Below are 23,135 nucleotides of genomic sequence, written 5' to 3'. Positions count from 1 at the left end.
CCGCCCACCTCAATTCAGGCCGGGATGGTTTCTGAAGTATTTTGCAGGACAGGAAAACAATTTCACTCGCAGGTTCCTGAGGGAAGCCAGAAGAAAGCTGGAGATTCAATTTATAAAAGCAAGAAAAGAACCATTGCGATATTACCTTTGGCTATGAAAGATATAAATGAAAATAAGTCCAGAATGAGAACAGCAGCATTCAAACATTCTTCCATATTTTATGGCTGACATGTAAAGTGCTTCATTAAGCTTCCCCTGCCATGCAAAGCCTTATGCTGACCGGGGGACAATACCAGTTAAATGTCAAGGTACAAAATAGAAGATATGGAATAGGAAACACTATGGTAAATTAAAACTTGCAACACTCACAGCAAGTGATAAAGGCACTGCAAGATGGACGAGTGTCTGCAGCGACGACCAGCAGCTGATGTTCTGTCAGCAAAATAGCTGGGGATGAGAAACTGTCTCACTTTATCACCATTTAGCCTGTGTTTGTACCAAAGTAGTGAGAAGGTGATGAGAAATTTTACTGTAGTTGTTTGGAGGATTGGGATGATGTCAGAGCAAATATCCACACAGGCAAACGACGGGCAGGAGAGTTAGCGCTGGTATTTTGGGATGTGGAGCTCCCAAAGGATTGAGGGTGAAGAAGAACTGCACAAAGCCATCAAGATGAGTGTGCAAGATGCCCAAAACCACCTCCTTGGATAGTTTTAAAAAGATTTTTTTTTAATTCCACCCTATCTCATAAGTATCTTAAAATGATAGGAGACAGGATATTCACATGGTGAAAGCAACATCACATCTTGCTAATCCAATTTATTTACATGCAGACCTCTCTAGAAACAGTGCCAGTCTTCACGAATTTGGGAAGGTCGTTTTAGCGCTGTTATGTTTTTCTCACTCCGTGTTTCCTCAATAATGTCCAGCAGATGCCCAGTGTGGTTTAGTCCCAACCTTATTCAGACCTTTCAGCCTTGTTTTTCAGCTAAACAGCGACAAAAAGCCATGCCAGCTTAATGCTTAATGGTTGAGGAGGTAAATCATCACCTCTGAAGACATCCATATGTGCAAGGAACCACCTTGCAAAGCTGAGAGCACCGACCAAACGTAAAGCAGAGACTCTGAAGCTGCCACAGTGGCAGAGGCACGTTCCAAAGCAGTGCAATGGCTGCTGGAGGCACTGAGGAGAGGCACGCATGGCAACAGCAGTAAATTAAAAATTTTAAATCAGCGGGGATAGGGTTTCCAGCATATCAGCTTTCCCGATTTCTTTAAATTACATCCAATTCACATAATAATTCTGTTACAATTCTTATTACTGTGGGAGAATCCACTTCTCTGGACTCTCACTTGGGAGGACAGATCCTTCCCATCCCACCTCAGTGTTTCACCCAAACGTCTCACGGCAGATCTTTTTGCTACCCGGTGTGCTTTCACACCAATGTGAATGTTGTTTCATATAAATTATCTTCTTGATTCTGGCCTGGTAATTTTGCTTGACTTTCTAGCTCATTTTGCTTTGTTCTTGTTTTGTGGCATCTATTGAATCAGTATGCAAGTAACATTTTCTGTCATACTAAAGGATTAGCTGTAAGAAGAAGAGAAACAGAAAAGTTCTTTCCTGTTGCACAGATTTATCATATACTAGGAGCACATTTGGCATTACAAAAGAGATCGTATAAATTCAGAAAAATGGTAATGAAATACAGCTTGGAAATGCTATAAAGGATCTTATTTTTACCATGGCAAAAATCTAAGCAGAGGAGAAAAAAAATAATAGCTGAATGACCATTGCAGTTTCTGACAAATTGTGCATGGTAAAGCAGGATCTGTTTTGAACAAGTAATACATACCACAAAGAGAACAGAAGATTAAAACTATGGCCATTTATTCATTGCCTGTTGTTTTCCATGGGATGACTTTAATAATGCTACTCACACCCAGTGCTGATGAAGACCAAAAGCAGAGGCTGTTGTGCAGGACCCCCCAGCTCTGAGCCCAGGGGCTCTGCGGGGCCGGGGCTGTCACCCCAGGGTGGGTCCTTGCCAGGGGGCACAGCACTACGCTCCCCTCTGCACCAGCCCACATCATTCCTTGTGGCTAGCCATGCGGTACCTTAAAAACCCTGGGAGTCCTGCTCACAGACCTGCTTTTGGAAGGCTCAGGGGGAACCTGCTCACAAAGCTGTAGGCAAGCAGGGAGAACAGCGGGGCTGCTGGCGGAGCAGCTGCCCCAAGTCACAGGGGGACTATATTTTTTAGGTATTTTTTTTTTTTAGATATTATTTTACTTGTGTGTATATATATATATATTTTTTTTTTTAATATATATATATTTTTAGATGGAAAGTCCTGTCCGCAAAGCCCTTGCAGGACAGCCGGCCCCAGACACCGGCACATGCCCGAGCACAGAAGAAGGAAGCTGGGACGGAGCTGGCTTTGGGGAAGGAGTGCGGGGAGGAACTGGGCATGCGGAAGCTGCTGTAACAACCACACTGATGGCAAGTAGCATTCAAGAATCAAGAGGTTTCTCCTTTCCGAATATCCAAATTTCAGGTATTAATTTTGTCTTCTTATTAGGGCTCGATGGCAAAACTAAGCACCTTTTTAATTTTTTTCTATTAACTGGATAAAAGAAAAACGATTCTAGGTCTTATTTCCCCCCACCCTCCCCAGTCAGTATGAGGAGATTACCACTGTTTACAGGAAAACCCATCCAAGTCAGTTCAGAAGGAGGCAAATTCAATCAGTTTACGTTGATTTTTGTATTTCGATGAAGGTTAGGAGAGACCTACATTTGAGTAATCTAACCAACACGTATTATATGAGCGCAATATATTCAGCACTAGTATTAGAATAATGAATAAAACATTCTTAAAATTTGAAAGCTTTGTGAAAAACATTTCAGTAGGTGCAGCTCAGGTAACAACAAAGGCGAATGACAGTGCTGTATTTGTCGATTTCTGTCTCAAGCAATTGAAACAAATAGCTATTTAAAAGAAATTTAAGGAAAACTGTCACTTTTACCAACACATGACTTGAATTCCATGAATGAATCTGTCTATTCCAGCATGCACAAAGCGATAAGGCTTACATAAATGCCCTACATCATCCAAGTAGTCACTTTCTGATCTTCAAAATCCAACAGAATTATTTATAGCTTTGTATGAAATATTCATGGAAAAGTGTCCATTGCCTGAAATTTCTGCTAAAGAGTAATTTAACTTGTATTTTTGCATTTCTTACTATCATAATAATTTAGGTCAGGCAAGACCCAACAATATCATTTGTTAAAAATAAAAGTTATTAGCATTATGAAGTCTTTACATTTATAGCAAGAATTTCATAGAGGGCATGATATACAATGGGCCCAATCCAAGCCAGCTGAAGCCAATATTAATATTTGCATTCATTTAGCCCAAATGAAGCCTTACAAACTGTCTTTTTAATTACACCAGCCACGTCAATATTCCACCCCCATATCCAATGCCACTGTTACAGGACATCATATTGTGCATTAGCAAGTATGTATTTCCTAGGGCCAGTAATAAAGCAAAAAAGTCCTGACACATCTCCATCCCAGTGCCTACAGCACACAGAGGAATTCCCTTCTGGTTTAAAACCGTTAGAATAAAGAACACAAAGGCATAGGAACAACACGACTGGTGCTGTTGGGCTGAACGCAGTGAATGCTGTAAGTGAAAATATGTGCAGTAATCTCAAGAGTTGCTGAACCTGGGCCAAGTTATGGAATCTTTATGTGAAAATATTCTACACTAACTTAAATTACATTTCCTAGCTAAATAAAGATTACTTTTTTCCCCCATCTATAATATTTTATAGTTCTTTTTTTTCTCTAAATATCATCATGGTATTTAACTCCATATAATAAATATGCAAAAGACCCAAAGCAACAGATGGTAGTAAACTTACAAATCCAATATAACACTTCTGTATGCAGATATACATGTACGGTACGTATATGCATGTATGCATGACTTACAAGGAATAATTTTCTCATGAGGTTTTCAATTGCCATTTTCACTTATAGTAGTTGTGATTTTATGACCACCAGATGTCATAAAAACATCTCCATTCTCGCTAGCAAGCTGGAGCTGCTTCCATCCCCTTTCTTCATGCAAGCCCTGCTTTGCAGCTGCTTTCTTTCCGGACAAGGACATCTCTGGAGTTAATTGAACTTCATTCAGTCTAGTGAGATGTCTGGTACAGAAACAAGTGAACTGAAATGTCTTGAAACATCTGAAGCTTTCCACAGTTCAGCTTTTCCTAGGGAAAAAAAGAAAAAAAAAAAAGCACTGACACAGCTGAGCCAAGAGTGACAGCAGAAGCCCTCTTCAGCCTCACTTTGCCCAGCAGAGCTCAGGGCCAGTTGTACTCCCATTGACCTCCCTAGCTCAGGATTGTCCTTAAAACAAGGTGATCCCTCTGTGCAGTCCCAGCTACCCAAAACACATCAGACAGCTCCACTTGCCATCACCTCCTCCTTGTTGTGCCACTGCTCACACTCACCTGGATGGATGCCTCCTCCGCTGCCTCAGCCGACCTTGGTTCCACCCCAGTCCCACCCTCCAAACAAACTGATGGCTACTGTTTTGGCAGAAGCCCTCTGTTTCACACACCCCTGACACAGACGATAGCAGACATCCTTATAGCCTAAAAAGCAATTTCACACTCCTGCTCCCTTGAATTATGTTTGCAAAGATGCGTAAGAGGAATATAGTGCCCCTATTTATGTATTTGAGTTTACATAGATCATAGTATTGTAACAGGGATCAGTATTGTCATCTCATAAAACTGCTAAGCAACAATGACTACAAAATCCTACACGCAAGAACCTTAAAATGTTCTGCATATGATAAAGCTATGTATCTAAAGAAGTTATGTATCTAGACATATGAAAATGTGAAATAATATATGCTATTTAGTAGCCATACAAAAATGTGAACTTCAAGAATAGAGCTGACTAACAATCTGAAGTCCCAAAGATTTCAAGATATTTAAAATGCCCCTTGGAACATTATCATGCTAATTCATTTTCAGAAATTAGCACTGCACATAAAAGCATAGTGGTTTCAAGACAGACATTTCATGTTCCTGCTTTCTCATTGCTCATGTCAACTTTATCTTTTTGCATATTTTATATGTATTCATAATTAAAAGGCAGCATTTGCTGTGCAGTAATGCCTAAAAGGTTTTACATATCATATACATGGGTATAATTCTTGAAGAATAGTATGTGTTTGCTTCACCTTGTGAAAGCCATTTGTATGTGATTGAATAGGATACAGAGCAATGTACCCTAACGTCAAGTAGTGGAACAAGAAGAATAAAAAATTACCTCTTTTTTACATCAGGTTGTCATTACTATTTTAAATAATGTATCTCCCTCAAAAAATCTTGCAGATAATTGAAAGGAAGGTACTCAGCAAGCAGGTGTTTTTCCCATTGCTACCAAATAATTTAGGATGGCACGTAATATTTTGACAGCACATATATGCATGAGAGTGTGTGTATATGTCAGCCAGAAATTTTCCTCCAAGACAAAGGCTCTGTGAAATGTACAATATGTAATGACATCAAAGGCTCTGAACCCTACGGAGGTCTGGCTGAGACCAAAAATGTGACACTAAGAATCATACCGAGAAGATCACCTTTGTTATTTAACAAAATGGGGACAATGAGTTGTAATTTCTAATTCCGACTTTTCAGTTTCAACAAAACAAACTTCATGTCAACACCTGGATGCTTAAGATGTTTATTGATAAGGCATCAGTAAAACACAGTTTTGACTTAGGTTGCCAGAAAATGTAGATGACACATGTTTGAAACAAGACAATCTGTATAACCCCACTGAAATTTTAATCACCCTTCACATTGTTCTGCACTCAAGCCAGGTATGGACTTCGAATTTCAGACACCAAGTGCAAAAACAGGGCAACTGTAAACAGGTAATACTTCTGTAAAGGTGAGTCAAAAGTTAGCAGGGAAACTTAGATCAGGTTGGGTTTACTACATGCAGAACTTGAGCGTGAATATACTTACTAGCTTCAGATGACATTTCTATCATAAATGGCAATTGGATTAATCTTCAGGCCATTCACTTGAGCTTCCACTACACCACAGGCAGTTCAACACTGCTTGCTTTCGTTATAACCTCAGCAGGAAATTTTCCTCAAATACAGTGCCCTTCTTCAGGTGGAACAAAGCTTCAGCAACATCAATATTCAGGTGAAGCTAATCACGCTTGCTCTGTTGAATGCTTCAGTAAATCAAGTGTTTTGCTTTCAGTTTTTGGGAAGAAGGCTCGTGGCCAAGACCAAAGCGATCTTTTGGCACTTCCTGACCCTCTTCTGTGCACCCAGCTGTCAAAACCCAATTGTCAGCTCCCATCTGATCACCTCAGGATTAGTCAGGTTGTGCACTCTTCGGGCAAGGGACCTTTTCCTTCTTAGGGGGACACTAAAGAAAACGTGTCCCCACTTGACCTGCGATAATTCCCTCGATGCTGCAGGATCTGCTGTGGCATTGCTTGGGAGCACATTCCAGGGAGGAGAGAGAGGGCATGAGGAAGAGGAGGGATTTCTGCACTTGTTCTGCCACAGCTGCCTCCGCTCTTTCCTTCAGAGGGACACTGAACTTCTGCACATTGAAATAGACAGTAACAGAAATTGCATTCCCAGTATTCTTCTGAATTTCTCCTTTCTTTCTGCCTCCCTCTTTTTAACCCCTTTCACCATCATATTTTAACTGAGAAACTCAAAAACACTCTCTCCAACTAGGTAACCTAAATTCACATTCTCAGGAATTTTTATAACAATCTGTGATAGCATAATTTGATGCACAACATCCCTAGCTCCTGTTAATCTGCTAACTTAATCTGTTTTTATTTCACTAAAAGCCCATTCAAAAGTATGATCTGGTGGGTTATAAAAGGACAGATCAAAATTAAAAGACAGTATTCCTCTATCCAATGGAGAGGAAAGGAAGGAAAACAGCTTGGTTTTAACAAAACGCAATTACTCACTAGAAGAAACTGCAGTGTACCATAACATGTTAAAACTCCTTATATATACTAAGCATGAACTTTCTGCCTGTTCTCCATTTGCATTTTTTTTGCATGAAAATAGACAGCCTTTGCATTACCCAACTCTGCCTGTTCAAACAAACAAACAAAAACTTACTATTAAATAAAAAAATGGCATTCCAAAATTCAAAACCAATACTAATAGCAATATTATGAATGCAAGAAAACCATGCATGCATTTTTCAGTTAACCATTTTACTCTCTGAGGACTGTTACATTTGCTATGCATCCTCATTTTCCTTCAAAATAAATGAAAAGGATATTTACCTATTTCACAGACTAAATGAAAGAATCATATCTTCCACTAGCTTGAATGCTAAACATGAAGTCAAAGAAATCAGAACCTCAAAAGACACAGTTAAAACAAACAAGAAAATTATTGTGCAGAATACAACATTTTTTGCCTTTTCTTTTCAAAGTTGTGTCCCCCCTCCCACTTTATTTGCTGGATTCTTTGCAGTGGGTGGGAAGCATTTTTTTTTTCTTACAATAGCATAGATGGTAGCATTACAACATTTCCCCAGCAAAGAAAAACAGGCAACAGAAATCTGGATTTTTTGGAGTTTGCTCAAAACAAAGTCTGAAAAAAAACGAAGTTGAGGTTGCTGCATAGCAACAGTTGTGCACAGATCAGCGCTGATGGAGCAAACGCTGTTTTCTAGAAAGAAACAACTTACCTGGCTTGAGCATTAATTAAAACATAGGCAAATGAATCTCTACAGAAAAATATTATTATACTCAAAAACTCCTCCAGCCCACCCTGCCAAAGTGTGCTACTGGAAATGAAAACTATCGTTTCAGTCATTTATAAAAGTAGAAGAGAGGAGACGAGGCTTAAGGGAAAAAAGGAGAAAGACATAGACCAAGTGTCATGGCAGCAGAGGCAGAATAAATAGTACAGGGAGCACACTGCACAGGGGATAAACAACAGATTACTGACCACTTGCTAAAGGTGGATTTCTTTGGATTTAAAGATACCAGTCAGGCTGGAGAGATCAGAATCCAAACAAGTTTCAAAATAGAAACATTCGAGAAGTGTTCTGTGGCACCAGGAAGGATAAAGTTACAAGCCAGGCCCCTGTGCTGCCTTCAGAGCTTATGTGTGGTTCCCTTGTACATGCCCAGGTAACATTTCAGTGTTTCTGTGCAACTGCAGCACAGAGGTAGGTCATGAAAATCTCCTGGATCGTTCTTTTCCTCTCTGCATCTCAGCCCTCCAACAGTGGAAAAGACCGCAGACGTTACTGTGCAGTTCCTTCCTATTCCAATGTTCCTCTTATTTGCAGTACAATGAAGTACATCTGAATGCACCACCGACCAAACATACCTCTCTACAGTGAAATATCACTGCAAGCCCCAGACAAGGTTCAGTTTTCCTTATTCATTAGAGGTGCTGAACCAGAGCAACACACCACATGTTCCTGTGCTCCTCTGTAGAGAGCTCTTCCCTCCCCAGCTCTGTAAGGAGCACCAGGAAAGGGCCGATGAGGCCCCAGGGAAGTAACAGCCAGTCAGATGGAGCTGAAAACAAGAACAGAATGGGTTCTTTGCAGCCATATAAGAAGAAGCCTATGTGATAAGGCTTTCTGGGAAACAACCACCACAGAAATGCAGCTTTCCTCTCATCCCTGCTGATGTTTGCCACGTACAAGGATGGCATTTGGATTACTCCTCTCGAATAAGCGGCCCTATTTGGTAAAGCAGCACGTCCTCCGGGCTAACATCTCCGTGCAGCCTCCACTTCACAACGCCCTGCTCTAGTGGGACATCCCTCGGGGACGTGTCGTGTGCCTCAGCCTCTGGCCTCAGCGAGGCCAGTTATGGAGGCAGAGCTACGAGCCCTGTTACTGTGCCAGAACCAAAGCAGCACATACAGGAACTCTTAGCGTTCCGTGGGACACCACTTCCCATTCACATCCCCAGGAAATTCCCTTCTCAGAGCACTGACCATACCATGTACACACCTACGGCTAACACGGGGGCACATCACACTTTGAAATCCTCCTTCTTGGGTACCCTTTCTGAAATCTCCCACAGTCACCAGCTTAGCTTCCCCCTCCTGCCCCCTTCTCCGTTTACAGAAGATAAAATCAACAGGATCGGGGTCTGAAAGAGCCTCGGCAGAGCATGGGAGAGCACCAGATTAGGCCGCCCTGTCCCGGCTCACAGGCCGGCCTCCCCCAGGCCCTCCCGGGATGCAGGGAAAGGCCGTGAGTCGGGGCCCTGCCTTGATCCAACCTGCCTGGGACTGCAACAGCAGCAAAATGCAGCTTTATCTCCAACGGGGGAGAGAAATAGAGGGCACAGATTAGACACAAAGGACAGAAACAGCGTACTGAAAAAAAAGAGATTCTCATTAAGCCAAAAGGAAAGAAAACCAGTGACAAATGCGCTATGCTGCGAAGTAGATAATGGAAAATGTAAAGAATATATACATTATGCGCAGGACGTTACAATTCATTACAGCACAAAGTGTGCACTGTTTCAGTAAAATAAAAGAGAAACTCCTAATGAATGCCTGAACGCTGCTTTATTCACGTGGTGCAGGGAGAAGGCTGCCTCATGAGCACAGACTCCAGGCTCTGAGACTTCAAACCACATAAAATACAATGGGAATGGAAAAGAAAAGTGGATCAGACCATGAAATATAAGTATGACACTATTAAACAATATTATGATACTTTATAGTTTAAAAAGAATAAAAAGTGGAATCACTGGGTTGTGAAAGTTCTTCCTTCCTCAGATAAATATGGAGTATAGCATTACCTGATCTCGGGGAGAGGAAAGCTCTTGCTTGAATAGTTTTTCTAATTTACTCAATTCCTTAGAAGATACTGGGAAGCTGAAAACCTCTAGCTGAGATTTATAGAGGCAGCGAGCGAGGAGTGCCAGTGAGACAAAATCGGCTGTGGGGGCATCACCCGAGGGCATCCCACTGGCACTGGGCCCTCAGCCCCCCAGCACACACCAGAACAAGGAAGCAGTCATTTTTAACAGAACTTTGAAAGACAGATGGGAGGTACTGTGGTACCCCGTGCTGGAAGCCCAGCAGTGAGCAAGAATCCGATCTTTTCTCACAGGATGTGTAAAAAGATGCGCAACAGAATGGGGATGAATTGCAATAGATCACTTAAGACATAAACTAGCTATGGGAATCCCACAAAACATTAGCAAAAGATCCTTGGCCAAACAAAAATCCTAATCACAGCCATGTTTTAAGATGTTCAGGTCCCTGGGAATCACCTTGAATAAGGCGCTCAGAAAATAAAAGCCTTGTTTTGGCCTGAAGCACTTTTAAATGTCTTGATTTTCTCTTGAGAGTGGTTGTGTGTATTGTTTTTTTTTCCCCTTGGTGCTCTCCCCTCTGGTTTTAAAGGCACCTTATAAAATGGTTACCAAGAAGTTATAAATATTTCCTGTGCCCACACAAATGCTTTCCTGTGGTAAGAGGACCTGTGCCCTGCTCCAGACACGTCCCTGCCTTCTCTTCCAGCTGCTGCCCACACGGCAAACTCTGCAGGGCCTGAGCAAATTGTGCTCATAGACCCATACAAAACTAAGCAAACAAAAAATGTCTAATGCATTTATAATGCTACAGATAGCTATTTATGCAAAACATCTCCGTCAATGGTAACGCAATAGCTGTTCTGTTTCCTGAGCGCAGAAAGGTACTTCAGTGCCGGCATACATTGCATACAGTGTGGAGATTACAGTGCTCCAGCTCCATCAGGATAATCAAACAAGTTTTTAACACAAGCACGGCTTTATCTTTACTGTGGCCAGATTTAAAACAGAAATAAAAACGTATATACGATTAATAAAATAAAACTGATTAGGAAAATTATTACGTGGGATCATTGCTACACTGGGAGAATCTCATGTGAACTGCAGCTGTGTGCTCAAAGACCAGGTTGCTTTGCTCAGAGCCAAACGCTGCTCTGCAGGTTGCAGGCTGGAAGCCCTGCCTTAGAGCTAGAGCCATGGGTGGCCCTGGGGCTGCCAGGCCTCCCTGAGCCCCGCAAACCGCGTGTGTGAGCCTAGAGGGGTGAAAGAATGGGCTCTGGGGAACCAGAAAAGAACACGTGTGGAAAATGAAATTTGCACTCATAAACCTTACGGAAACAGATAAAAGAGGTTAAAATAATTTGTAGATCCACTCACCTGAACAAAAGAGAATGTAAACAAATAAATAAAACGTTTTGCTTTCTAACAGCTTTTAAAAATATTTTAAGAAGGTCCCAGTATAAATAAATATTATTAACAGGCAGTAAAGGACTGGAATATTAAAACTGAAGCAGTCTAAGCAAGACAAATGGAAAGCACGAGGGAATGACATAGCAGCTCATTAGGAACGGTTCACAGAACAATCTTATCAGCAAAAAAATCTCCCCCCTATATTTTAAGAAAGCATCCATTTAAAAAGAAAATTAATTCAGAATGTTGACTAAATTAAGCCTGGAGCCTCTTGGCAGAGATACAGCAAACTTGTTGGGTGCTTGATTTCCAAATCACACCTCAGACAAGTCTGACGAGAACGTAATTTTGGTTCACGCTGAAAACAGGCTCCTGTAACATCCCCTCGCGTGCTGCCTGGCACCCAGCGTGGCCGCCCCGACACCTTGCAGGGACGCTTTGCCCGTGGCATGCAGCCTCCGTACAAATTATCTGGCTGGGGCTGCAGGGCATGTTGACGTCCTTCCGAGCTCGCATCAGCTGCCATAGGCATCGGATCAAGTTTTACAAATTGCTAAATCGAGTGGCATTGTGCATAATGGTAGAGTGTGGTCATCAACCAAAAAAGCCTGAGCCTGAGCATTCAGTGCTCTGCTCTGCGCCTGCTACGGTTTTGCAGCAGAAACATAAAATGGTGAGCGTGTCCAGAGAAAATGGGAAACTGAGACTTACCATCTCTGTTGGTATTCCCACCATTTTCTACCAGGAAGGGGTTGAAGGTTTTTGTTTACTTTGAATAAAATGCGGAATTTTGCTGTAAGTCATTTTTGGACATGAAAGCAATTTCTAATAATCTACCATCTAATTTTTTAGAACCAGAATGACTGTACTCATTTGAAATTGAAAACTGAAACGTTTCATTTTCTTTTTTTAAATATGGGCTTTTGTGGTAGTGATGGGAAAGACTCCAAAGGGTTTGCAAGCCAGGTTTTAATTTAGATAAGCTTGCCATGGCCAGAGCAGTTATTTAAGCTTATCCACACCATCACAACATCTCTGCTTAGCTGGCCAGGGCTGGGAATCCTCCTAAGCAGAACTCTTCTTGCAGTGTGTCAGCACATCTAAATCTTGTGTCTGCTGGGCCATGGGAAATAGGGGAAAATTATCTGCTGTGTCAGGACCATCAAACACACAGTAATTCCATAACTATGACCAGGTTCCCCCAGAACATTAATCATAACATATATCGAGCCATTTTGTGCATCACAATCCCACAGAACATGTGAGGACATCAAGACAGGCTTCACAAAGTCCTAATAACCAACAAATTAAAAAATAAGCATACTAACCAACAAAAAAACTCAGCAAGGTCTATAATACTAACATATATTTGCATCTGCATGTAAAATTCCTTTTCCTAAAAGTATAGTAAGATTTTACTTTGGTTTTATTTGCAGCAAAATGGAACAATCACAGGGCAACAAGGTTAATCCAATTGTTTTACACAAAATCTATAAAAAACAGAACAGAGTCTATAAAAATGACTTTGCATCAGTTACTCGTTTTCTATTGATTTTAAAGTTGCTCCACATGGTGTCTGATCCTGCTTGCTAAATATAGTCTGAAATAGCCAAGAACATTAAAAGTCCGTTGACTCCAAGGGAGGCTGGCACCTTCCAACCACCCGTGCCGGAAGGCGACAAAACACCTTCTGCAGCCTTGGACAACCCTGACGCCTCCGCCTCAACCCAGCCAGGCAGCTTGCCCTGCAGAGCAGCATTTCCCCCTCCTGCATGCTGTGCACGAGAAATTGCCCACTGCAGTGGTCCCATCATTTCAGGAGTGGTAAGCATGGACACTACTTCTCTTCAAAGCACTTTGGGATCTCATCATTGAGACAGTTTATTGATAAACTTTTCATTTAATCCAAAATTGCTTTGGCAATATTTCCAACCTCTTTCCCTTAGAGAAAGCAGCTACAACTAACAAACGTGGCAGAATTTGATCCAGAATTAATTAAAGAGAAAGTGATGGGAAACAGTATAATTCAATCACTGCACTTCATGACAACCCATAAAGGAGCCAAAATCTGTAGCTGTATCTATATTAGCATTAAAAAGAAGAGCGATACACTTATTGCACTGATTTTCTATTTAACACTTACTTCAGGAACTTACCCAGCTCTTAAATACATGCCATATGTCTGCCTTCACAGTAACTTATGCAAGGAAAATGCTTCATTTGGTTCTCTGATATAAATGATTACGCCAGTAAATTCTGTTGTAGGCCAGCATTCAACTCTGGTTTGAAAGGACAGAGCAAATTAGAACAAAAGGATAAATTTAAGAAGAAGTAAACAAACAAAAAGCAAACAAACAAACAAAAAACCCTGCAGATCTCCAGTTCCTTCAGCTGGTTACCCAACGTGCTCACGTTGGCAACCCACATCCCACCTGCCTTTTCCCACGTGAGAAATGCGGTACAGGTCCTTCTCCTGACCACGCAGAGGGTAACTAATTCCAACCATGGAGAAGAACAGGGTGACAATTTCTGTGTGGGATTTTCATGAGGACAGCATAAACTCTTTAAAGAAATAATATCAATTCCTAGTCATTCCCACCCCCTCGTTGCACTTGGTAGAGGATACCATTTCAATACATAGACTTCGTTGCCAAAGAAATTTGTTGTTGCTACGTGTTGAGCTGAGAAATTAAATGGAATCAAACCTCATCAGAACTTAACAGTTTAGACAACAATTATATCTCTTCAGGCATGTCCTACTACTGGATCTCTGTGACCCGGTGCCCAGATTTTCCAGAAGAAATCCAGTTGAGCAACACTGCAGAAAAAGGGTGCCAGAGCCAGTTGTATTTCCATTTTCTTTGGAAATGTCTGGTTCAGAAAAACTTAGACATGGCAAAACTTTCTTCCAGACACAAAAGTAGCCACAAAAAGTATGAATTCGTTTGACTGGATATTCAACTGGACGTACCCAATTAAACTGTAACGAATCACTAAAAAGTGAAGTGCCTTTTCTATTTACTTTTTCCCAGCCCACCACGACATTTACCAAAACACAAGGCTGAACAACAAGGAGAATGGATGTCATTAGTTCACAGTGTGACCTTCGGGACAGTCACTTCACTTCGTATAGTTTGATCCATCCAAAACTGCATGGGTCTTGCACTTACAGTGCACAACAGGTACGTATTCGTCCTGTGGCTCTAATTGCAGGGATGACGCTGGGCACCCATTCAGCTGCAGAAGAGAAGTAGCAGTTCACTGAGAGAGAATCTAGCTGTGTACGTTCCAGAGTCCTTTAAAATAAAAACTGTTCAGCTTTTACTTAAAGAGCCATTAACAGCACTACAGGGTTGAGATGGAAGCTGGCTCTGTTTCACTCCTAGGCTCCATTCCATTCCAGGCGTACCACGATCAATGAACGGTATTAACTAGGAAAATAGCAAGCAATATGGAAACAATCCAAGCACCTGGTACATTAAAGAACATCAAAACTATTCTATAAACACTGAATAATATTATCTAGCTTAACTTTCGTGATACTCTTGGCTACTCTAACTCAGTAAACTACCGAGAAGACACATGAGAAATCAGTTGCCTACAAGTAGGTAGCTAAATATTGTCTAAAGTTTTGAAATGTACAAGTCTGTTTGGTAAACAAGCAGCCTTCTGAACAGCTGGAACTTCACTTTTACAGCCCTGATGAATAGTATGCTGTGAAAATATATTAATCTTTGCTGGAGTGGAAAACTTCCTCTTTCTTTGAGTGGCAGTTTTCTGTTACCTTGCACTTGCACCGCTGGGTCCCCCATGTCCCTCTGTTCCAAATAATGCACAAAATTTACAGTCTTGTAGTGCTAAAATCCATTATCAAATATGCTTCACTAAGCCAAATGCAATGCTCAAAGGTGGAAGGTAAAAATAAATATGCAGTCCCCTAGTTGGAAACAAACTGGTGAGGCATACAATAAACACATAATAAATCCCAAAGCTGTTTGACAAGCTAGAAAAAAGTAAGTTAATGTTGTGTAAAAGGTACACATTTATTCCTGGATTATCACCAGTCTTCTGGATCATGGCTCAAAGATTACAGAGTATAAATAGATGTAATTTGGGTAGGCATTTCGTATTTCACTGCCTTTGTCATACCATGGTTTATACCAGTCCTTGCTATTTGGCTAGTCTTCAGTGGGCAGCTGGTGAATGTAGATGCAGTGCACAACGTAGGTAAAGCAACATGATTCATGATTTATGACAGTGTTACCCTTTCCTTCAAAAAACATGGAACCTGTGAGGAATTGGAGGAAATTAAACTTCTTAAATGTCATTTGGTTTTTGTATTTGCATGTAAAAATACCTACTTGTAAAGCCCTTCCTAAAAAAATTCATTTTAAAACTTTTTTTTTTTTAACCAATCATGCTGGTTTCTGTGCCCATTTTTATTAAAAGAAGTCCTATATTATTATTATTCTAGTATGGAAGGATGACTTATTTTGTATTTAAGTGATTTTATTGCTAAATCTCTCACTTTAGGAAATCATATGTTTTCTGCCTACAGCTGAGGGCTTGTTCTGTTTTGAAATGCATTTTGGATAAACCTTTGGCTTCAGACCAAACTAAATGTATCAACATTTATATAAATCCTATGTATTAGCCACTAAATCAATGAAACCCTTCCTGCAATAGGTTATGGATAAGCTCTTTTGATCAAGAAACTGTAAAAATACAGCACATTTATATTTCATCCAGTGCATTTACAACAGTCTTTTATTATTCATACAACACCCATTATGAAGCTGGCTTCCACCAGGACTAGCTCTCCACACAGCAGCTGTAAGAAAAATAAAAACAAAAATATGCAGTTCTAGCCCACAAAAGTTTATGCACTATCCTATGTACGTATTCCGTGTGCATGTCTCTGTGGACCTTTCAACCCATAAAGATGGAAGAGGAGATGGGGGCACAGGGAGTTAGTACTCGCTGCTGCTTACGTTGTACAGCTGGTCCCAGCTCCAAACAGCACAGGGGTGAGACTTCTACACTTCCAGGGGGAGAAATTTGCTTCATTTTGCCACGTTGGGGTTCCTTCTTCAAACACAGCCAGGAGAGGAGGCAGGAAGTTTTCTGGGGAAATGGAGTGGTCATAAAAGGTGATAATTAAAAGAAATCTCCCCTAAATCTCCCCTTTTCCACCAAATGCGGAAAAATGGAATAGAACACAGAATACAACATGTAAAATATCCTCAGGATATTTATAGAAAGGGTTTGCAGTATGGGAGCCCCATAAAATGCATATCTAACAACATCACTACTAGAGTTAAAGACACATTTCCATTCCTAAAGAGAAAAATAAGACTTAACGCATAGAAATTGCTTTGTTTTTATTCACAACTATTTTATAATAGACATAGCTGGAGAAAGGAAAAGAAAAAAAAACTAAAAATCATCTTCAATTAGCATGGAGACAATGGTGTCTTTACAGCATGACGAATGATGATGTGAACACAGCCCCATGCTCAAGTGCAGAGGTGACAACGTGACCATAATTGTGCGAGCGCTTCCAATGTATCTGTACCTTGAAAGAATTTCTAAGGTTGGACATTTTCCAGAGTAACCTGCCATGATTCTGAAGCTGGTAAAATTGAATTTGTCTCCAAGAATTAATGTGGAGGCAAATTTTCAATAGCACAGACAGCACTTAATTCTCCTTTCTCCTCCCAAGTTACCCATGCTTTTTCACCTTAGTCTTGTTATTGTTGCGTATTAAAATTGAGGAACTTTTCAGGCCAGCCTTCCATTTTTATTAAAATGTGTCAGACGTTTGTCACAAAGCTGAACTTCATTTGGTGAAAGAGAATCAGTGCGTTCTACACAGCAAAACCAAACTACATCTAAATGTGACTCATTCCCTGTATATTGATTTTGTCTGGTGCACTGTAAATAGCCCGGCACTCAGGTTGTGACTGACAACATAAAGTACTGCGGCCGTGTGACAGCTGAGGGGGGCAGGCAAGGCTGGTGTCTTCGAGCACCTGCCTTGGACAAGGGATGCGGTGCCAAGAGCAGCTTACGAAGCCAGGGTAGTGATGGGCTGTACTGAGATCTCTGCAATTTGGAATAAGGCAGCACGGTGGGGTTTGTATGGTAAGGTAGGAGAGCATTACACAGGAAGCTTTCACAGCACGCAAGACCTCTCCAGTGCAAGTACTAAATTGCCCTCAAGTCGGTCATCTGTTCCCAGATGAATCTCCGTGGTAAAAGCCAAAGCCTGCAGCTGCAGACAGAGCTCTGCAGCACCGCCTGACCCAGAGAGATGCTGCAGCAAAACACCAAGTTCTTCACCAGAACGCCAGCTCTGCGGAAGGAGGCCGACCTCTGCCAGATCACACTACAGCTTCATGTGCAAGGAACAGACTTAATTAACCAACGCTCAGCTAAACGAGGGAGCATGTTGGCTGTGGTGCTCATGCAGAGGTTTCTCCGAGTGCCTGCTTCCGCCCCTGCCAATGCTCGATGCCCTGATGAAGCAGTGTGGCTGCCAGCAGGTCAGGGTAAGGGTCTGCTCTTCCAGTAATTTAGGATCTAATGAAAGAGTTAATTACTTTGGCAGCAGTGACAATGTCAGGAGCTGGCTTTGTCCTCGGTGGCATGGAGTAGCTCAGAAGAAATGCTGAAAAAATTATGTTCCCTCTCCAGGCATCCATACCTCCAAAACCTTTCCACCAAGTGTTCCCAGAGGAATTGTTCACAGCCAGGTAGTTGTATGGAGGTGACAGGGAAAGGTGACCACTTGCCCTTTCATGTCGCAGTCAATATTTACTTTATACTGAAAATTGGAATATGGATAAGCACTTACAGGACAAATTGTAGCTTTAAAACATCACAGGTCAGTCTAGACTGTTTTCTTTCTCTTAGAAATGTTTGGAACATCTAAAGAACTTTCCACCCTGAAGTTCCAACTGCATTTGAACGGGGACCAGCCCTGCTCGCTCCTTCCTTTAGGACGGGGGCACTTGGCAAGGTGCAGCAGGCGAGGGGACTTCCCAGCGGCTGCAGCGGGCCAGCAGCTAAGGCACAAACAGCCCCGCTCCCCACTAAACGGAGGAGCGAATCGTAATATAACAGTATGCAGCTTTCAGTGTGCACTTTTAATCTTCAGTTCCATTTGAAGTAATTACATTCTGACAATAAGCAGGTGTATTAACCTAGTTTTGCAGGAGGCTAGGGAGAAAACATGTCCACGAGAGGATTAAAACTTCCCTGAGACTAATTCCTGTTTTTTCCTCCATGTTCAAAGCCACATTTCTCTTTTACAGACGGTCTCACTGCTCAGCTAAATCACAGTGATTACAGTTCATTCTTTTGATACATTCTTCTGTTTTTATTTTCTGGTGCAAGTCATTTAACCTTCTCATTTAAAAATCTCAGGTCTGGTTCATCTCATAAGCGGGTAAAGGAAGGTTACCTTCTCGTGTCACGGCTTCCCGTTTGTTTGTATCACAATGACACTCCTGCTTGTCGATTCTTCTGTGAGATGGATACTCACTGCAAAGAAAAGGGCAAATGCAACACAGCGTGACTTAAGAGGGCAAAAAAATCCTCATTCTATTCCTTTTAATTAAATGTTACACAAATTAGAGGCAGAGCTCTAGCTACTACACCTCATGGGTGAAGTCAGAGGTTGAAACCCTTGCCCGCAATCCCAGAGACTGAAAAAATACATAAATGTAAACAAAATATGACTATGTTTCAGTCAACAGGAGTCTGTAGCCTTTGCAGGGGGTAAAGAATGCTTTTATTTCTACTGCCATCCTCCCTGGCCTTTGGAGCCAGGGCTCCCACTCTGCAGAAGGACTGTACATTGTTCTTTTTTTTTTCCAGCCTCGTCCTTCCCCCTTCTTTTTGAAAACAGCCTCTCTTAAAACAATGTCTTTCAGCAAAAACTCAAAGGAAGAGGCAGGGAGGATGTTGTTTTTAAATCTTTTGTAAAAGACAGAGATTTTGAAATATTGATTTTTCATATTTCTGTTCTTCCTCCCAGTTGTTTTGTCACAGACATCAAACAGAATGGCTCTCCCCTTTGCTCATTTTAGCTGCAGCTTGGCCAAATTTCTGTAATCTTCCGAAAGCTTAAGAGTGTGAAAGGAACATCAAAATGAAAACTTACCTCAGAACCTTGTGTCCTGAATTTGTAAACAGTGTTATACATAACTAATACTACTACTGAGAATCGCAAAAGTTAATTTAAGAGTATTCCTAAATGATTACAATGTAGAGAATCACTTACGGTTAAATACTTCCTAAATGCAGCAGACAGAAACAAGTCTTTTTTTATTATTATTATTATTTAGGGGGAGATTCTTGAAGGTAAAATGCACCAAAAAAAATTGAAATATTTTCACTGTACAGGTCTGCAATGCTTTTTCTTTCTTTGTTTGTTTTCTTCACCCCAAGCTTTCTTTTCTATTTTTTTCTTGTTTTTATAAACACAATCATATTTGTTTGGGACATCAGTGGTACCAAGCACTTGGAGCAGTGTGAGTGGAGTGGGCGCACACAGCTCCTTCTGTATCCTCTCTGTATCTATCTCTGGGTGCAGAGGTAAGGACTAAAAAGGAACTTCCAAGGAGCCCTGTTACCAAGGGGAAAAAATGCAAAGATCTTACATGTAAGTGTCTGATTGGAAATTATTAGAAAACGGAGTTCAGAGCTGAATGTAAGCTTTCTTAGTCACAATTCATTTTTATATGTATTTATATACATATGTAAAGGCAGTTTGGATGAATAATAATGACAATGAACTTAAATATTTAACACCTTTCTTGTAAATAAAGCACCTTATAAAGAAAAGATGTCTCTATTTTACGGCCAGGGAACTGAGGCACACCAGTTTGGTAGTTTCCTGCAAGCAGGACAGCCAGAAACCTGCAGCTGTGGGTCCCACATTCCACAACTCACAGGTGTTTAGGCTGTCCAGTTTGGAGTTCACAGGACAAACATTTGTGGAAGCAACTCAAAATCTGTGCAAACACCTACAAACTGCAACCTCCCTGAAGCCAATCAAGCAGACACCCATCTTTTTTCCAGTTAGCCCCCCAGAAAGCAAAGCCCACAGACCTCTGCTCCATCACTTTTACCCTTGCAGTAGAACATGGCATGTAAAGACCCAGCGCAGAGTACAAAAAACTCATCAACCAGCAACTTTTGATTTTCTGTGTTGTAAGCTTCCAACATTTCCTTTCTGCTTCAGCCGTTTAGTTTTGCTCGTAAAGGCTCTACCGTGCTTCCAAGACTAAATACGGAATGGAAAAAGAAAAAATCAGAATATCAGCATGGAAACTGCAGCATGTCCATCTGGCTGCCCGTGCTACAAGCTGCCCTGCACCAGTTCAGCAAAAAGAGGCTGCTGTGTGGTCAGCAATTGCTTGAAAGGCCGTCAGAATACACATGAAGTACCATGAACCCATCCAAATTCCCACAGATGAGGGTACCTGGTATAAAACCCCAGCCTGATGAAAGTGATGCAGGGCTGGACTTCAGTCGGAGTGGATTCATGATTTCACCACGGAAATAGCCCAGAGCTGAGCCGGTGATGTTCTTCAAAGTGCAGTGCCCAGATGATGCATTACTCCCCTGAATGAAGCACCAATTTGGAAACTCACACAGCCTGAAGAAGAGCAAAGCAATTCTAGAAACTCAGTTTAAACAAGCTAAAATCTGTCCTGTTTGTAGTGCCAATTTCTACTTACACATTCTTAGTTTTTCACGAAGACAAATAAAACCAAAATCTGGATCCAAAATTGTCAGCAGTTCTTTGAATGCTAATTTAGGCTTTTAAAATATCCAAGTACATATAAAAGTATAGCTTAGATTTGAAAAGCAACTAGAATTAGCTTTAATATATGTGCTCTCTCTGTTCTAGGCCTCCCACAGGCAGACCACAGGTCCTCCATCTGGCCAATGCTCCATCACCAGAGGGGTAACTCACTTTCAGCAGAGCTGAGGCTCACATTCACCTGTGTGCTCCTGCATGGGTTTTGGCTTGAAGTGTGGTGGCCTTGATCCAGAAGCTGCCCAGGTGTTAACAATCTCCCTGGGATGCAGCACCTGGCTTCAGGAGAAGCTTTCCACATCACAAAGAAAGCTTTTCTGAGTTTTTACATAATAACTAACATAGCCAAAGTCTTCAGTGACATATTCGCAGTGTTGGAGTTACCAAATGGAAAACCCAATGACCAGCAGGTTGAAGCAATGCAGACAGTGTGATCAGTACGTGTGTCTGCCAGCTCCAACAAGCTGTGCTGTGCTGGGTTGGCAGTACTCTGCTGCAGCGGGAGTACGTCGGGATAGCTGCAGTTCAGCGTCAGATCAAAGCAACACCAGAATTCCTACAGCTTCGTATAAACTGTTTAATATCGATTAATGTGCCATAACTTGCTTTAGGAAAATAGGAATATACACAAAGAGTGTCCTTCGAGAGCAGTCACTAATACCTATGCTAGCTGGAAGCTTAGGCAGGATGCAGTTAGTCCGTGCAGATTAAGGAAAGCCACATCAGGTGTTACCGTTTGGACTGGATGCTTCTGATGTTGCTGATGATGACATCTCAAACAGGCTCAGACATTGCTTTTCATCACTCAGATATAGAAAAGCAATCTTACTGCTGGAGCCTAAGTCAATCCCACAACTTGTTTTATGGCAGATAGATATTTTTGCAGCCCACATGTGGTACGCAGAAGCTGACAAAGAACTAAGGAGCACACTGCAACGTGTGGCTAAAATCTAGGCAGTGCCTTTCACTGCAAAGTGGTTTAAAATTCTATCAGATATATGACGGGCAAGACCAGTTTTTCAGTGGATACTGCTTCAAAAGAGAAATTTGTCATTCAGACTTCTAATTGTTTTTATTATGTACAGGTCTCATCCCTTAGAACTTTGCATTAGCAGTTATTTTAATGAAGATTCCCAAAAACTCATTTTAGGATTTTCATTTGATTCACTTCATCCACTGAAACAGTGCTAGCTCATGCTTTTAAAAAATTTATGAGCACCTCTTTGAGATTTCTACACTAGGCATAAGCTGTGCAGCTACCTAAGGATCATTCAGTGTTAACACAATTTCTTACAAAAATTCATTACCTTACTACAGCAGCTAACATTTCCAGGAATTTGATTATACAGGATAGTAACCTGCATGGCAATTAACCAGCAATTAATTACTTTAAAATATATCCACTTGGTCACTTGAGAATGGGCTGACTGCTTATTTTGGATTTTAAGCAAAGAGCAAGGCTTTGAAGTAGCACGAGACAACTTCAGCAAACCTCTGCAAACAGTTCCTGTGATATCAGGCCTGATTCCTCAGTACTGGCACTAACAGGCATGTGGCTCTTTCCTTTCCTCATGGGAAAGATCACCATTTCCAATTTTACTTCAGTGATGCTAAGGAACAGCAGTCTTGGATAGCAGTCGTCATGTGCAGCATGCTGTATAAATAAAATATAACCCTGCATCAGTGGTTTTTCAATCTAAATTACAGAATTTATGTTTGTAGACAGACTTTCATAGGGAGGAATTAACCTTCTATATCTTATTTGGTATCAGTGGTTTTGCACATATTACTGTTTATGAATGAAATAGTGTTGACTTTAACATTAAGATAAATTTTAGCGGCCCATTTGAAAGCTCTGATAAGCATGCATGATATACATAAAACAAATAGGTCATATATTTTACTATTACAGCTCTTCTCTCCCTACTTATTTTGTATTTAATTTTCTCCAGTGAATCAAATGAGGCTGTAACCTTCAAAGTCTGGAAGTAAGCAAATGTCC

General features: G+C 41.2%; 1 protein-coding gene across 9 annotated transcripts; it reads right to left on the bottom strand.

The window, feature by feature from the left end:
- Positions 1-1,487: 1,487 nt before the first annotated feature.
- On the bottom strand, positions 1,488-22,759 carry LOC310880112 (uncharacterized protein). Of its 9 annotated transcripts, XM_083795447.1 has the most exons (10): positions 21,051-21,446; positions 20,793-20,968; positions 20,419-20,593; positions 18,767-18,846; positions 16,293-16,425; positions 16,082-16,132; positions 15,451-15,589; positions 13,458-14,538; positions 6,066-6,662; positions 2,279-4,289 (listed from the first exon to the last, which is right to left on the bottom strand). In XM_083795447.1, exons 3-6 carry the CDS (start codon positions 20,490-20,492, stop codon positions 16,114-16,116), a joined length of 306 nt encoding a protein of 101 aa, XP_083651573.1. In that variant the 5' UTR covers positions 20,493-20,593; positions 20,793-20,968; positions 21,051-21,446; the 3' UTR covers positions 2,279-4,289; positions 6,066-6,662; positions 13,458-14,538; positions 15,451-15,589; positions 16,082-16,113. The 9 variants fall into 9 exon arrangements, 5 of the variants coding, with proteins under 5 accessions (XP_083651573.1, XP_083651574.1, XP_083651576.1 ...); XR_014571394.1 differs by lacking the exons at positions 15,451-15,589; positions 16,082-16,132 and adding an exon at positions 1,488-1,591 and having other exon boundaries at positions 4,006-4,289; positions 21,051-22,759; XM_083795448.1 differs by lacking the exon at positions 15,451-15,589.
- Between the last annotated feature and the right edge of the window lie 376 nt (positions 22,760-23,135).

The sequence above is a fragment of the Anser anser genome (genome assembly GCF_964211835.1).
Source record: "Anser anser genome assembly, chromosome: 12".
Taxonomy (NCBI): Eukaryota; Metazoa; Chordata; class Aves; order Anseriformes; family Anatidae; genus Anser; species Anser anser.
The sequence above is the reverse complement of the archived record's forward strand: the minus strand, read 5'-3'. Positions and strand labels throughout refer to the sequence as shown.

Coding starts and splice junctions, on each gene's coding strand:
- LOC310880112 (XM_083795447.1), bottom strand. CDS start 20,492: ATGAGTTTTTTGTACTCTGCGCTGGGTCTTTACATGCCATGTTCTACT. Junction 18,847..20,418: donor GTAAAAGTGATGGAGCAGAG/GTCTGTGGGCTT, acceptor TTTTCTTTGCAG/TGAGTATCCATCTCACAGAA. Junction 16,426..18,766: donor GGAAGCCGTGACACGAGAAG/GTAACCTTCCTT, acceptor CCATTTCCCCAG/AAAACTTCCTGCCTCCTCTC.